At 40.0% G+C, this 14,331-nt stretch overlaps 1 protein-coding gene and 1 long non-coding RNA gene across 3 annotated transcripts in view; one reads left to right on the forward strand and one right to left on the reverse strand.

Moving 5' to 3' along the window:
* Nucleotides 1-14,331, forward strand: part of SNAP25 (synaptosome associated protein 25) — a 30,272-nt gene that overhangs the window by 6,528 nt on the left and 9,413 nt on the right. Inside the window, exons 3-5 of one of the 2 annotated variants that reach the window (XM_003983781.5) lie at nucleotides 2,593-2,641; nucleotides 9,373-9,490; nucleotides 13,432-13,557. In XM_003983781.5, coding sequence (XP_003983830.1) covers nucleotides 2,593-2,641; nucleotides 9,373-9,490; nucleotides 13,432-13,557 — 293 coding nt within the window. Of the gene's footprint in view, nucleotides 1-2,592; nucleotides 2,642-9,372; nucleotides 9,491-9,660; nucleotides 9,779-13,431; nucleotides 13,558-14,331 lie in introns of both variants that reach the window. The other variant, XM_003983780.5, reaches the window with a different exon arrangement.
* LOC111559788 lies at nucleotides 183-11,567 on the reverse strand. The gene is made up of 2 exons (XR_002741043.2): nucleotides 11,340-11,567; nucleotides 183-345 (listed from the first exon to the last, which is right to left on the reverse strand). It is a non-coding gene; the product is annotated as an uncharacterized LOC111559788 (long non-coding RNA).

Below are 14,331 nucleotides of genomic sequence, written 5' to 3' on the forward strand. Positions count from 1 at the left end.
AAAAATCAAGTGACTCTTCCACAATCTCATGACTAGTTGCTGATTGAACTAAGAGCGCAGCCCAGTGTTCCTGACTCCCTGATTAGGTACCCGCAGCTTCTATTTACCCAAATGGGAGCAAGCTCTTGCTCCTTCAGATTAGTTCTGTGAATCATTCCAGCACTGAAACATTTAGCAGCAAATTGAACAAATGTGAAGTTATACTTGCAGGCTTCCATAGAAAGTACAACAGAGAGTGTGAACAGATGAGACCTGGACTGTCCAAACTGAAGTCACTAGCTGCTTCTCATCCTGTGTCCCCAGTAGAATGGAACAGGGATTTCATGCATGGCTTTGAGTTGTGTCCTGTAAAGAGAAAATGCTCTCTGAGGTGATTCTGTCCTCACCAGTACTTACCTTGTTACATCCATATGCTTGAATAAGGTCATCTGCTTTTTACAATTTCTTCTCTTAAGCAAAGGCTAAAATTTGCAGGAAAAAGGGCACAGAAATTGTTAAAGTACCAGCTAGTGTAGACAAATGTGTTTTGGGGTCTGGAATCTTGCTGTTCAGCATGTGTCTGGGCACCAGCAGTATCATTAGATGGTAGAGCTCATTCAGAATGCAAACTCTCAGGCTCTATCCCAGTCCCACTGAATAAGGATCTACATTAAAAAAAATTTTCTTAACATTTATTTATTATTGAGAGACAGAGCATGAGCATGGGAGGGGCAGAGAGAGGAGGAGACACAGAATCTGAAGCAGGCTCCAGGCTCTGAGCTGTCAGCACAGAGCCCGACACAGGGCTTGAACTCACGAACGCAAGATCATGACCTGAGCCGAAGTTGGATGCTTAACCGACTGAGCCACCCAGGCACCCTAAGGATCTACATTTAAACAAGCTGTTTCCTATGCAAGGGATGCATATGCACTTGAAGGTTTGGGAGGTAGTGGTCGGGAAGCTTCTGATGGTAGTTGGTAATGATGATATTTTTCATTTGCCTAGATATCCTTTTATAGACGCATTTGCTGAGGGTATTTATTTTATATACACTTTTGTCATGCTAACTGTAGGCCAATCACCAGTCTAGCATGTGGGATGTACTATTTCACTTAATTCCCATGACAACTCAATGAGGTATTAACTATTATTATTATATTACAAATGAGGAAAATGAGGCACAGAGTAATTAAGACATGTACCCAAGGTCCCACAGCTAGGAAATGAAATCACCAGGATCTCAGGGCAGAGTCTGGCTCCAGAATCTGTGCTGTTGAGGACTCCTGAAGTCATCCTAAGCTCTACAGACTATACCCTAACCTCACAACTAAAGCCTATCAAAACATGTTCAAGAGTAACTTGGCTTTTCCTGTCTAGGAGAGTTAACTACACATTCTCTGAAATGGTGAGTTTATAAAATTCACAAAAAAACATTTTCAGTGTTCTATTTTTTAGAAGTCCTATTGGAACTGAGCTGTTAAAATACTATTAAAAAATAATAATAATAAAAATAATAAATTAGTAAATAAACTACCTCTGTTGACCTCCACTAACTTGTCTTTCTTTCTTAGTTCTTGGTTTAAAATAAATCCCTGGAAAATAAATGGGGCCATGAGAGATGTCTTACTTTTGAGCTTATTCTAGGGGCCACCATGAGCATTCCTCAAAAAACCAATTAATCCCAACTATTAGCAATGCCACTTTATACTTATTAACAATCACCCTATGAAACAAAGGTCTTTCCTTAACTAGTTTGAATTCCCAGGAATGATGGTTTTTAAGGTTGGGCCATGCAAATATCTGTGTTCCTTTTCCCTACCCACCAACTCCTACTCCCATCCCCCAAATGGTTCAGGTATTCAATTTGTTTAGATCATAAGGAGTGAAGTGAGGGGTGCCTTTTACAGACTTCTGCACAAAATAACTGCAGTAAAGCTTGTGGCTGAATTATTTTCTCATTCTCTTACTGTGCAGAATTTTAGATTTCAGAATAAAGAGCCCTTATTTCCCATGCATCCATCCATTTTCTAAATCTCACAGAACTTTCCCCTGTAGAGAGAAAATGGGAGAGTGAGTTCTGTTTGGGCCTGTATTTCTCAACCTTTGTGAAGCAATGATCTCTTTTGATTAACCTAAAAATTTTGCCCCAGAGTTTCTTACTTTCCACTTGGTCATCCCTTCCCTATTCACTTGAGGGAAACTTCCTGATGTATCATGCCAGAGAAGATTTAGTCTAGATTTTGGAAGATTTGCTTTCCGTGGATGGTGTTATAAAAACTATAAGGCATTTTTATTTTCCAAGTATTTCACAGTATAATACTAAGTTGTGTATTCCAGTTCCATGCCAAGCCCCATCCCCAGCCCTACCTCCATGGAGACTGAGCTACATCCCCTCTTCTATCCTAAGAATCACTGAGAGAGCAAGTCCATAGGTGACCCCTTCCTCTGATCCCTCCCCAGCCCTTAATACTCTTGCCCTATTTCCTCCCTCTCTTTCCTTTGGTCCTTCTTCATTTTCCATTTCTTGGGCTAATTGTCCCCTTACTGATTTCTGTTTCTCTCTTTTCTCTCTCTAACTGCTTTTCAACTTTGCTACCATTGTTGGAATGTAGAGTAAAGATGCTGGTATCAGGACTTTGGTTATGTTGGATGAACAAGGAGGTAAGTTGAGATTTCTTCAGTAAGAACAATTCCTCATCTGAATAAAGTGCATTTTCAAAAAATTATTTTTGCATACACAGGTGGTCCTTTTGACACGTGTTATACGCATGTAGGAATATGAGGGTTCTAGAGTTTTCATCGTCTTGCTTTTCTCCCTTTCTTTGTTGAAAACACTGGTAAATGTATGGGAGTATTGAGGCCTTCATGACTGATTGAATGTTACTACTCTCCCTGTTATATATGTTGGAATAACAGAATTTTGAAGGCAAAACTCATGTGTTTGTATTTTCTTTTAATGGTAGTATTTTGGACAGTTTGATAATTCTCTGATTCCCCCTTATCCCCAGTTTCCCCCATAAATTTAGTTTCTTGTAATAATCCCTAGATAGAATGAGAGAATAGTATATCACATTGTCCATTTCTTCTGACCATCCTAATTCAGTGTCTGGCAGTTTTGATTTCCATGTCATCATGAGGATTCCTTAAATAACTAGAAGCTGTCTTTAACAGGATAGAAGCTGAGGGAGATTATTGGAAAGTGGGAAATTGAACCACTTAAAATATTTAAATTGTTTTTTAAATTATTATGGAAATGCTAGAAGCAATGAAAATCAGAGTATCAAGGAAAATTATCTCTGTACTCTAAAGTGGAAGCTAGAAGGGTAATATTTTTTTTTCTCAATATATCTAGTCATATGGCAATTTTTATTTAATGCTAGTCACAAATTAGTTACCTGATTCTATTCTGAATTCTTATCATAACAAACAAATTTTTGAGAACTTTTTTCTTGTTATTTATATTTTTGAAAACATTAGAAAATTCTTAGGAATCATGAGAAAAAATTTTTAATGTCAAAGATAAAAACGTAAAATGTATTCACAACATGGGACACCACAAGCCAACTTCTGAAATAAATGAACCTCAAAGGAGGGGGGATTGCCATACAGCCATACAGATAGCAGACTTAAGGCATTTCCGTAAAATACAGACAGACCTGCATATCATCAAAGAAAAGGGCAAAACCTACAAGTAAAATGGATTTAAGATATAAATAAATTGTCAATTTATAAATAGACGTATGAAGCCATGCCTGAACCAACAACAATAATGAGATGCCACTCTTTAGAACAGACTGATACAAATTTTTAAAATTGATAATCACCAATGCTGTGAGTGTTTTGATAACACAGAGATTCTCAATGTACAGATAGGCACTGTAGACTGATAAAAATTTTTGAAGAGTAATGTCATGATCCTTTAAATTATGAAGTGCACGCATCTTTGACCAAAACATTCTACTTGTAGAATTGTATGCTGTAGATATACATTGACAGCTATAAGAAGAGAAATATACATGCCTAACCTATAATAGTGTAAAACTGGAAACGGTCTAAATGTCTATCAGTGGGGAGAGCAACCAAATTAATTATGATCTGGCCATAAAGAAATATTCTGCAATCATTACACTAAATGAGATAAATCTTTACCAACTTCTGAAGAGTTAGGGCTGGGACATGGAGGAACTAGTGGAAGGTATCATTTGGGATCCTCTGGGAAGCAAATGCCAAGAATCAGAAGTGTTTGAGATCTATTATGGACACCTGTGATGAGTCAAGAGACAAGGAGCAGGAGTAGACAGGGACAGCCAGTCAGATTGACACAGGTCTGACACTTGTAAGAGGAATGGAGGGGAGGAGGTTTGGGGAGGAAGAGTCTCAGACTGCAATACTGCTCTGAGAAAGTGTCAGCCAAGCTGACGGGGAACCCAGTAGCTAAGATAACCTAATGATAGCCCCGTGATGGGCAGGAATACCTCATCTTTAGTGATTCCATTGTGCTCAGCTCTAGGCTAGAAGCGTCCCAGGGATGCTTGAAGCATGGTCTCCATGCAATTGCTTTGGCGGATCCCATAGGTGCATCAGCTAGAGATGTGAACTAACTACAAATTCCCTCTTGAAGAGAGTTCTGAGGGGCACATCTTCATGACTGTCATATAAAGGCTTTTGTTTCTATATTATGTGTTTGTATTGAACTTTGTCAATAAATAGATACCAAGCAATTAAAAAAAAAAAAAAAAGAAAAAGCTTTTAAAAGCAATTTAACATCAAGCCCAACACTTCCCTGCAATTTTTGAAATACGAAGTATCAAAAGGTGTATGTAAGTAAGGGAGTCTAGTGAAGTAGTTGTATTTTGAAGGAATTACAGTAGCTGTGGCAATCTTCAGAACTCCCCAAATGAAGTTGTTATAATTGTGAGACTTGCTGGCTTGGTCTGTGTAACAATGTGCCAGATTTTGAAACTCAGGACATAGCATATCATTTTTTAAAAAAATTAAACAGCAGGTGCCCACGTAGAAGAGCAGTACCTCATTTCCAGAGCTAAATTGATACATATATACCCAAATAATTAGGAGTTCCATCTTATTAACTGTTTTTGTTAGTAATTTGTATGTGAAGGGAGTAAAAAAGGGAGAATGATAATTGGAAGGAAGCTTTCAGAAAGGCTCAAGATGATGCTTTTCCCCCCCAATATTATAATGCATTGACATGAAGACTTGGAAAATAATACATACAAATGTGGAATCAAGAGAAAGTGGGGCGCCTGGATGGCTTAGTAGGTAGAGCGTGAGACTCTTGATCTTGGGGTTGTGAGTTCAAGACCCACATTAGGCATAGAGCCTACTTAACATTAAAAAATTAAATAAAGAGAGAAAGCGAATAACATGCTTACTTGAGTTGCAGATTTCATTGCACTTTGATGAAGAAAATCTAGAAATGAAATTTGCCAAAACCTCCACACAAAAATATATTATTCATAAGCACAAATGATTCCCAGGAACACCTATATATTATTCTCTGAGAAAGAAAGCAGAATAACAGATTTCCCCCCCCCCCAAGATAGTTCATGTTCTCAGCTCAAACATTTCATTTGTGGCCACATCACAGTAAATGCTGAATTCTTTGGTTAAACATATTTTCTAGAATACTTTCGGTTTTACCAGATGCATGGTAATTACATTGATACTGAGAAAAAAAAACATGCAACTGTAAAACCTCCAAAAGCAAGTGGCTTCTGCCTGGTCTTTAGTGGTACACACGTTCCATTTATACTATAAGGTGATTAGGACCTTTTAAAATGACAGATGAACATATCTTCACAACTATCTTCACTGCCATGGTAAATGCATTTTAATTCTGTGTATGCTGTGTTTAATTGTTTAGATCAGTAACTGCTTTAAAATGTCTCTCCAGTTATGCTCTGCTAATTTTGTCTATGCCTCAACACCAAAAATGTTGATTGCTTCTACCCTGCAGCTGCACAGGAGTTTCAAGAAACAGACATCCTTCTAAAGAACGATTCCAGGTTGTCCAGCCAAAGGCTTGCACTCGGCAATTCTTTATGGGATTCTTGTTTTATACCCAGGTATCAGGAGACACCAAGGAGCACTGAGCAACAGATGGCCCTGGAAATGCACTGATTCCTGGGACTTTTATTTCTCTAGAAAACTTGTCTCCAAGTGAAATCCCCATGAAACCAACCTCATCACTAATGTGGGCTGATTTAACCTTTCACCTCCGTATCTCTTATTCCTTTTGTTGGCCTTTGCTGGGTTATGTGTTTGTTTCAATGCTGAAGACTCCGCTCTTGAGACAATCCCATGGGATCAATTTCAAACTAAACAGGGAAATCTTTGACCTTTGCCTGGCAGAGTAAAAGCAAAGTAAGGCCTCTCCCAGAATGACTGCTGACTTTCTTAAAAGGTTCATGGAGGTACAAAGTAGCATTTGAGAAAACATTCCTCTTGCTAAAGTCTACACACCAATATCTGTTATGAATGACTAAAGCTGCACTATGGTAGCCACTAGCCACACGTGACTATTTAAACTTATTTAATGAATTTCCATAGGTTCATCAATGCCAAGGAAAATGAAAATCATGTAGGCAGCATCTGGTAACTGAATATACTCAGGAAGGCTTGCACACTGGGTCAGTAGCATTGACATCTTGCTATTCTTCTACTGTGTGTTTTTAAACCAGGTCGAGGATTCTAAGGGCCTCATGTTGCCTTACTTAAATAAGATTAGTAGGAAAGGTCTCTAAACTTAGATCCCTGAGCATCCTGCCATTGGTGGATCTATCACAAGTAACCAGTCATCCAAACATGGCGAAAGAAAGTACTATCTCTTGCCCCAACATGTAGCATCATCTACTGGAATACTTCTCCTAACCCAAAATGTTACTATCTTCCTGGTCTCCAGGAAGAGACAGAAAACAACCAAAAAGCAAGCTTAGGGAGGTAAGGAACAATCAACAATGGACAGTACATTGCATCAGTCAGTTGGATGCTACTGTCCACCCTGGAATGGAATGAGGATATTGATTACTTTCAAGGATTTGCTGAGAGATTCCTCACAGAAATCCATTGAAATTGTATGAAGTCCCAATATGCCAAACATCCACAAACATAACAGTACACTCTAAAAATGAAAAGTTGGAATACCTATGACAAAATGGTTCCACATGTTTTTAATTAAAGGTTTGACTCAATTCGGTAAAATGATCAATTCAACCAATATTGGTAGCTATAACATAGTTTTCTGAATCAACTCTTCCGTAAGAGCTTTGGCATCCCTCTCTTCGTTATGACCTTTGCCTAACAATCTGTCAACCCATGATAGAACCCAGCTTTTAGGAATACCAATTGGGACCAGCCTGTTTGTTTTTATATTTTATTTTGAATTCCTGGTTCAGATATACAACACTTGTGGACCAATTCACATTTTTATTTTATTGCCTTTTATTTTTATTACTGCCTAATCCCTGGGGCTATGGTGGGTGGGGCTCCTGAAATGTTGTATTTTTAGCCAAAATATTAACTCAAGAGAAACTCCTTGGGAAGGACAAATGCCGGAATATGTATGTCCATGCCATAATCTGCGTGTATTTCAGCTGGTATTAGTGGAATGCAGCTTGCTTTCCCTCTGAGTCCAGATGTTTTTCAATCCCATCCTAACCCAGCACTCCAGAAAGCTATTATCAATTATTCCATTGGGATTTCTGTCTGTACTTAACATGGTTCTTCTTTTGACAATGTTGAGCTGTGCCTCTCCCTCCCAATCCCCTCATTCAGTAGTTATTATTTTTTTTAATCTGCAGACTAGTTTATTACATTCTTTAACGGGAACTAGAATAAAGTCTTTAGAAAGGTACAGAATCTTCTAGGATGTCAAGAGTTGTCATCAATTTTTTTTAAAGTCTTTTTAAAGATTTTCTTAAAGACATTACTATACCTATACATACTCAGCAAAAGTTCACCAGCACAACACTCTTATTTCTTCCAGCTATCCAACGCTGGAGAAACACCTAAATTTTGCCTTCATCCATCATTTGAGGTGCATAGCACAGGTAGCAGATTCCAAATAAGCTAGATTCTATCCTTTGTCCCACAAGAGAGAACACAATGGGCTCTTGATTTCCAAATGGACAGTTTCCCCAGTTTGGGTCAGCAAGGAACTTAATCTTCATTTTTTGGAATGATAATCTTCACTCTACAATTTAATGTGAAATTGTTTTTAAATGATTATTTATGCCCTTAGACTGGAAATGTATTTATCAGTTTTATTCTAATCAAGGCTTTATTCCCAGAAGCGTGTGTACATGGAAATCTAGATGAAAAGAGGGATGGAAGTGTAATTAGGTTTTGTAACTAGATAGGCATTGCATTGTTCCTTCCCTTTAACAGTCTTAAAAGCTGTTTTAAAAACCCCTTTACTGAACATGTAATTTACTCAATTTGGTGACAACTGTTGAAAAATTAATCAGATTAGTGAATGTAACCCTGGCAACCCAGAAGCACAAGCCGGTTTTATGGCTATCGATCTATGTCTCAGATACACTTGGGTCGGCTTTGCTGGGAGTGATGACTCTATGTTCCAGCCTGCCACCCCTCCTCCAGAGCCCCAAGCATTTGTTTTCCCTGCTGTCTGCCTGGGTTTGGGATCTAACATGCCCCCCATTGTAGAGACTGGGAAATCAAGTGAAATGCCTTCCAGAATTTGCATAGCAAGTAAGTCAGGATGAGAGAGGAATTTAAATGTTCTGGTACTTGGCATATTACTCTGTTGATGTTGACTTTTTTTTTTTTAACAGTGTCTATGGATTAAGTATTCAAAACCCAAAACTGCCCATGGCCTACCTTTGGCTAGACAGCCACTACTAGGGGAAAAAAGATCCGATACCCATTGCTAATTATCGCTGTAATTATTTTCCCCAAAGAAGATTGATTCTGTTTTCTACCTGTACCTGATCGAGGATGCTTAAAGCCAAAAGATAGAGATAGTTAAAATTGAAGCAGATACCTTCTCTAGTGGCATGAAATCTGAATGCCTAAACATAAGCTAACACCCTGTTTTTCTTTCTCTCGGGTTTCACTGGTGTCTGAGTAAGTGAATATGCTGTGCTGTTTTCCTGGACACTCAGAATCAAACAGGCCTACCTACCCCATCCCATCGTGTCTGAATTACAACTATTTTGAGCATCATTTCTGTTCGTTTCCTTCCACCTATGCCTGTGTAGGGCAGCAGCACCAGTCTACAGCAATGCATCCTCTTGGACCATGCATTGTAATATCTTTCTCTTTCAAATTCCGTTCCACATAGTCATTTCTCATGTTCTGTTGGAAACCCCCAAAAAATTCATTCCACACTGTCATCCCTTTGTCCTAACCAGAACAACTCGATCGTGTCGAAGAAGGCATGAACCATATCAACCAAGACATGAAGGAGGCCGAGAAAAATTTAAAAGATTTAGGGAAATGCTGTGGCCTTTTCATATGTCCTTGTAACAAGTAGGTACTGGGTACCAGCTCTAATCTGTGGCGTCCAGTTTTCTTTCTTTCTTTCTTTTTATTTTTTTCTTTTTTAATGTCAAAGTGAATGTCTGAAGTTTTGTCTTTTTTTTCTTTGTCCTTTTCCATCTGCTTCATTCTGTGGGGATAAAATACTTGTGTTTAATCAGAACAACTGGAACGCATTGAGGAAGGGATGGACCAAATCAATAAGGACATGAAAGAAGCAGAAAAGAATTTGACGGACCTAGGAAAATTCTGCGGGCTTTGTGTGTGTCCCTGTAACAAGTAGGTGCTGCCTGCCTGCCTGAAGCTTTGGTTTCCCAAGGCCCATCTCCAAGCCTTGACAAGCTCATTCCTGCCAAGCACAGAGGCAGGATGAGCATGTGGCATGCAGAACAGATCAATACCGTCTCCAATGTATTCATCTCATAGCATAGATGATATTAGTAGGAGTTACTGTTAATGCATTAAAAATCAGGCATACTACAGTGAAAGCTTCACTGTCAGCAACTTTTATTGATGAACGTTTCAACATTTTCCAGAAAGTGTACCTTGAGCCAGAGACCAGCCTCAAGAAAGAGGCGCCCAGGGAATTTTCTTTTCCCCCAACCCCAAAAGCCAAAATTGCAGAGTTAGAAAAGACTGGGGGGTGAGTTTGGAAGTCGAGAAACACATATGTCATGGTTTGATTTTTTGGAAGAAAAAGAGGCCAGTAATTTGGCCTAAGCAAGCATCCGTAAGATAGACAGTATGAAAGAGATTCCCCTACCAGTTACCAAATCTGTCCAGTGATTAGACTATAGATGCCATAGCTGCACCCACTGCAGAGGCCATGAGCCCTTCAGCAAGAAGTGCTCAAGCTTTACTCAAATTGGACCCATCCCTCCAAAATTCTTCCTCTTGGAAGATCTACCTGTACACTGCCTAAAATGTTGAAATGTGTAGATTTTGCATGCACGACGTCACAAAACATTCAACTGTCCTCCAGGTTCTGCAACGCTTTTTTGGAATGTAGCAGAAATGTGACATGTGGTTATAAAGGTTTGCAACAGAAGGAACCTGAAAATGAGGGTTCTGGAAGATAGTCTCATTTGACTAGTGGTGAAAAAAAAATGCATGAGTGGATTGTCCAACATGCATTTGGAAAATTAAACCCGTACCCAATCTCCCTCACTCCTCCCACCTCCCTTTGAACAGAAGCCTTTTTCCTAAAAGCTCTCCTGATCCTAGCTTTTAGAACAGCAATTGATGTTATTTCTAGCTGATTATATGACCATTCATATCCTTTAAACTTTGAGGCTGATTTTAAAATATCCCACTTCCTATTTAGGAGGGGGAGGGGCTCAATTTACAAATAAATTTAAAACTGTTTTAAAAGAATGATCTACGGTAAAGCCTGATTAACTGGAATCTAGCTAACTGGAACCTTCAAATGTATTGATACTTTTGCTTCCGTCCACTTTTAGTAAAAAGAGACAATTGAGCAAAGTGGGGGTGGAAATCACATCAGAGACTTAAAATGGTTTTCCTTGAAGGGCAACCTGGGAAGTTTGCATTCTGCCACTCAGTCTACATCCTATAACTTCCATACCTAAGGGAACCAAACAATAAGAGTTGATCTTCAGAAGAAAGGCCATCAGGCACATCAGGAGAAACTGTAACCAAGGAAAAAGTCAGTCATGTTCACTACCCTAAAACTCTAAAGCAAGAAAGCTTGAGAATCTAACAGATACTCAACAATCACCCCTGAAACAAAATTTTCCTCCATGGCCCACTGTTAATTAAGGAAGGCATTTAATTCACCAAGATGACTCATTGCTATGCATTCCAGTTAGTCAAGATTTACCTGTATATCCTTTTCAGTGGCCACTTGTCCCCCCAGGTGAGATTTCCACCTGTTTTGTGGTGAATTCCAACAGATACAATTTCCCCATTCTTCAACTGTGTGGAGAAAGTGTGGAGGCAGGCCCAACCCCTGTATGGATTCTAATGTTCAGATGAAACGATGGCCCCTACGAATTCCACATAGTAGTTGGCACTAATTCCTTATTGCACAAGAGACCCTAACTGAGCTTCAAAGCTTGACTGAAGTGTTCCCTATTGTGTGTAAATAATGCTTTAAAAACCATGTGTCACAATGCAGTGGCTGGTGGTGCCCTGGACTCTCTGAGGGCTTCGCCCTGTCTCAGCATGTTTCGAAGGACTATGGTAGATGTACGGCAGTTATGTGAGTCTATGTGCAGCATTGTGGGTGCAGTGATTCGCCTTCTTTCAGAAACGCAAACTTTCCCACCCCCTTGACTTGGCCAAAGATGGTATACCAGATATTTTACATAGCAGAAAACATCACAAGGTCCATATAACTTCTTTTAATGGGAGGAGGGAGGGGATGGGGAGTTGGAAAAAAAACAAAGCCAGACTCTGAGCTCTATTAAATTAGTTTTTGGATGCTGTCCCACTGAGTGGGCCCATGGCTCTTTAGCACAGTAAATTCTGACAGCTCAGGGCTGTGGCGTTATACACTAGATTGTGGGAATTGCTGAAATTCCATTTGTACAATTTTCCAATTTATCTCCAGTGTTGCTTGGTTCTCAATCTGCAAATATTAGTATTAGAGCCAGTTTTAATAGATGGCTGTGATTCTCTAGTGCATGAAAAAAAAAAGGGGGGGGGAGGGCTAAATTCTGTTGTCTTATAATGGAAAATGTGAACATGGGACCAAAGGAAGCTCTCTTGTTTTTTGGATGAAAAAGCATATGGTTTCTACTATGCAAAGAACCTAAAAACATCTTTGATTGCCTTAATCCAACACACCCACCAAAATATGCTGCACATGTTTCTATTGGGCACAACAGGTATGCCTGGATTTTAAGTTTATCTCCAAGGCAGCTCAGTGAAATATGGCCCATGGAGACCACACCAGTTCCAGACCACTCTCCCCTGTCACGCCCCAGGATAGCCTGAAGTAGGAGTTTGTAATCACTCCCACCCTGCCCACCCCTCAGCCTGACAAAGAAGCTACTGAACCTGCGTTTCAAATCCTCATGAAGGCTATTACTGTCCTGCTAGTGCCTTTTTCGAGAATGGTCAACTCCTGGAGTAGTTTGGCTTAAATGAGAATGCTTCACTTTCTACTCATGCCTGTAGCTGGTGCATGAAGAAGACATAGAGGGATTTCCTTTTCTGGTGCTAGATGGCTTGTTCTCTCTTCTATTTTCCTGCATTCATTTCACTATGCCTCTTTTACTTTTTGTCTCTGTGGACAAAGGTTTGTACATCAACTAGATGTATAGTGACTGTTTGGAAGTACCGATATATTATCTAATTCAAATCACACTAGAGGCAACTAAAAGACCACCACCCTTGGCCAACCACCAGTCCATTATGTCCTTCATGCAGAGTTGGAATAGCTAGTTCTGTACATGCATTGGGGGGAAAATTAAAACAGGGAATCTGCATGATGGTGTGTAAAAACTCAGTCAAGTGTGTTTTTCTTGATGACAGTGTGTTGCTGTGGTGTGATGTACACACTCTACTTGGCAGTCTTGTTATGTGTCTGTCTGCCAGTATGTTTTTCTGTGTGTTTTGTGTCTCAAAATATAACCATGCCACTGAAATAGAACTGAATGTCCTCCAGCTACCTTAATCTTTGTCTTAAATCCAACGAAACTGCAAAAAGAAACCAAAACAAGAACAACCTTTGGGGCAAAGGTTACAGTCTAGACAATTGCAATTGGCTCAATTGGAATGAAATGCTGAGTAGCTGAGGCATGGTGGTGGCCAACTGTTTCGGTCCAGATTATGATATATCGGTATTCTCTAATGCCTCAAATTAAAACCCATTTGCTTGGTTCGGTTCTTCGCTTGAAGAGGTAACCGTTGTTGTGAGCTTGATGCTCCACCCCCTTGCCTTGTCACTCACCCTCTCTTTTGCATAGGCTTAAATCAAGTGATGCTTACAAAAAAGCCTGGGGTAATAATCAGGACGGAGTGGTGGCCAGCCAGCCTGCTCGTGTGGTGGATGAACGGGAGCAGATGGCCATCAGTGGTGGCTTCATTCGGAGGTGAGCTGTGTGCAGCCAGTCCTATAGCAGTTATCTATTATTGAGTAACAAATCACCCCAAGCTGAGTGGTTCTTAAAGCAACAACCATTTTACTGGTTACTTATAAATATGTATGTTGGCTGGAGAGTTCTTCCAAGAGACCCTCTTGGGCTCCCTCATTACATGCAGACTGGCGCGGGATCACCCAAGATGGTCTCACTCAGTTGTCTGTTGGTTGGCTGGGCAGGGCACCTCATTCTCTTCCGTGTAGTCCCTCCAGCAGAAAAGCCCTGGTTTCTGACGTCGTGGTGGCAGCATTCCAAGCATTGTGCTCCAACACACAAGCACTTACCACAAACCTTGTCAGCTTTGCCAGTTTCATCAGACAAAGCAGGTCATGTGACCAGTATCAGTGCAGCAGAAAATGGGCATCTATCTCATTCCACAAACTTAATTGAACAAAACTTACTAAAGAGATTGTTTATAGAGGCATGGGCAGGGCTAATAACAAGCAATAGTAAATCACTTGTGGACTAGCAGCAGCAGGAAGAGTCCTAAAGGGACAGGAGCTATTGTTAGAACCTGACAATAGTTACCACTGTGGGTGAGAGACTGTAGAGAAATGCAGCTGTTGCAAAACCAGCAGGAAACGAGAAAGGGAAATAATTGCCCTCACTCCTGTCTCCTCTTGCCCTCCAGTATCTCACTGGTCACCACCAAAGTCTAGCTGGAGGGTAAGAGAAGCTGGGTGATGTAGTTGTAGAGAGGCCAGCATCTCTGGGGAGAGAGCAAAA

Source organism: Felis catus, chromosome A3 (assembly GCF_018350175.1).
Source record: "Felis catus isolate Fca126 chromosome A3, F.catus_Fca126_mat1.0, whole genome shotgun sequence".
NCBI lineage: Eukaryota > Metazoa > Chordata > Mammalia > Carnivora > Felidae > Felis > Felis catus.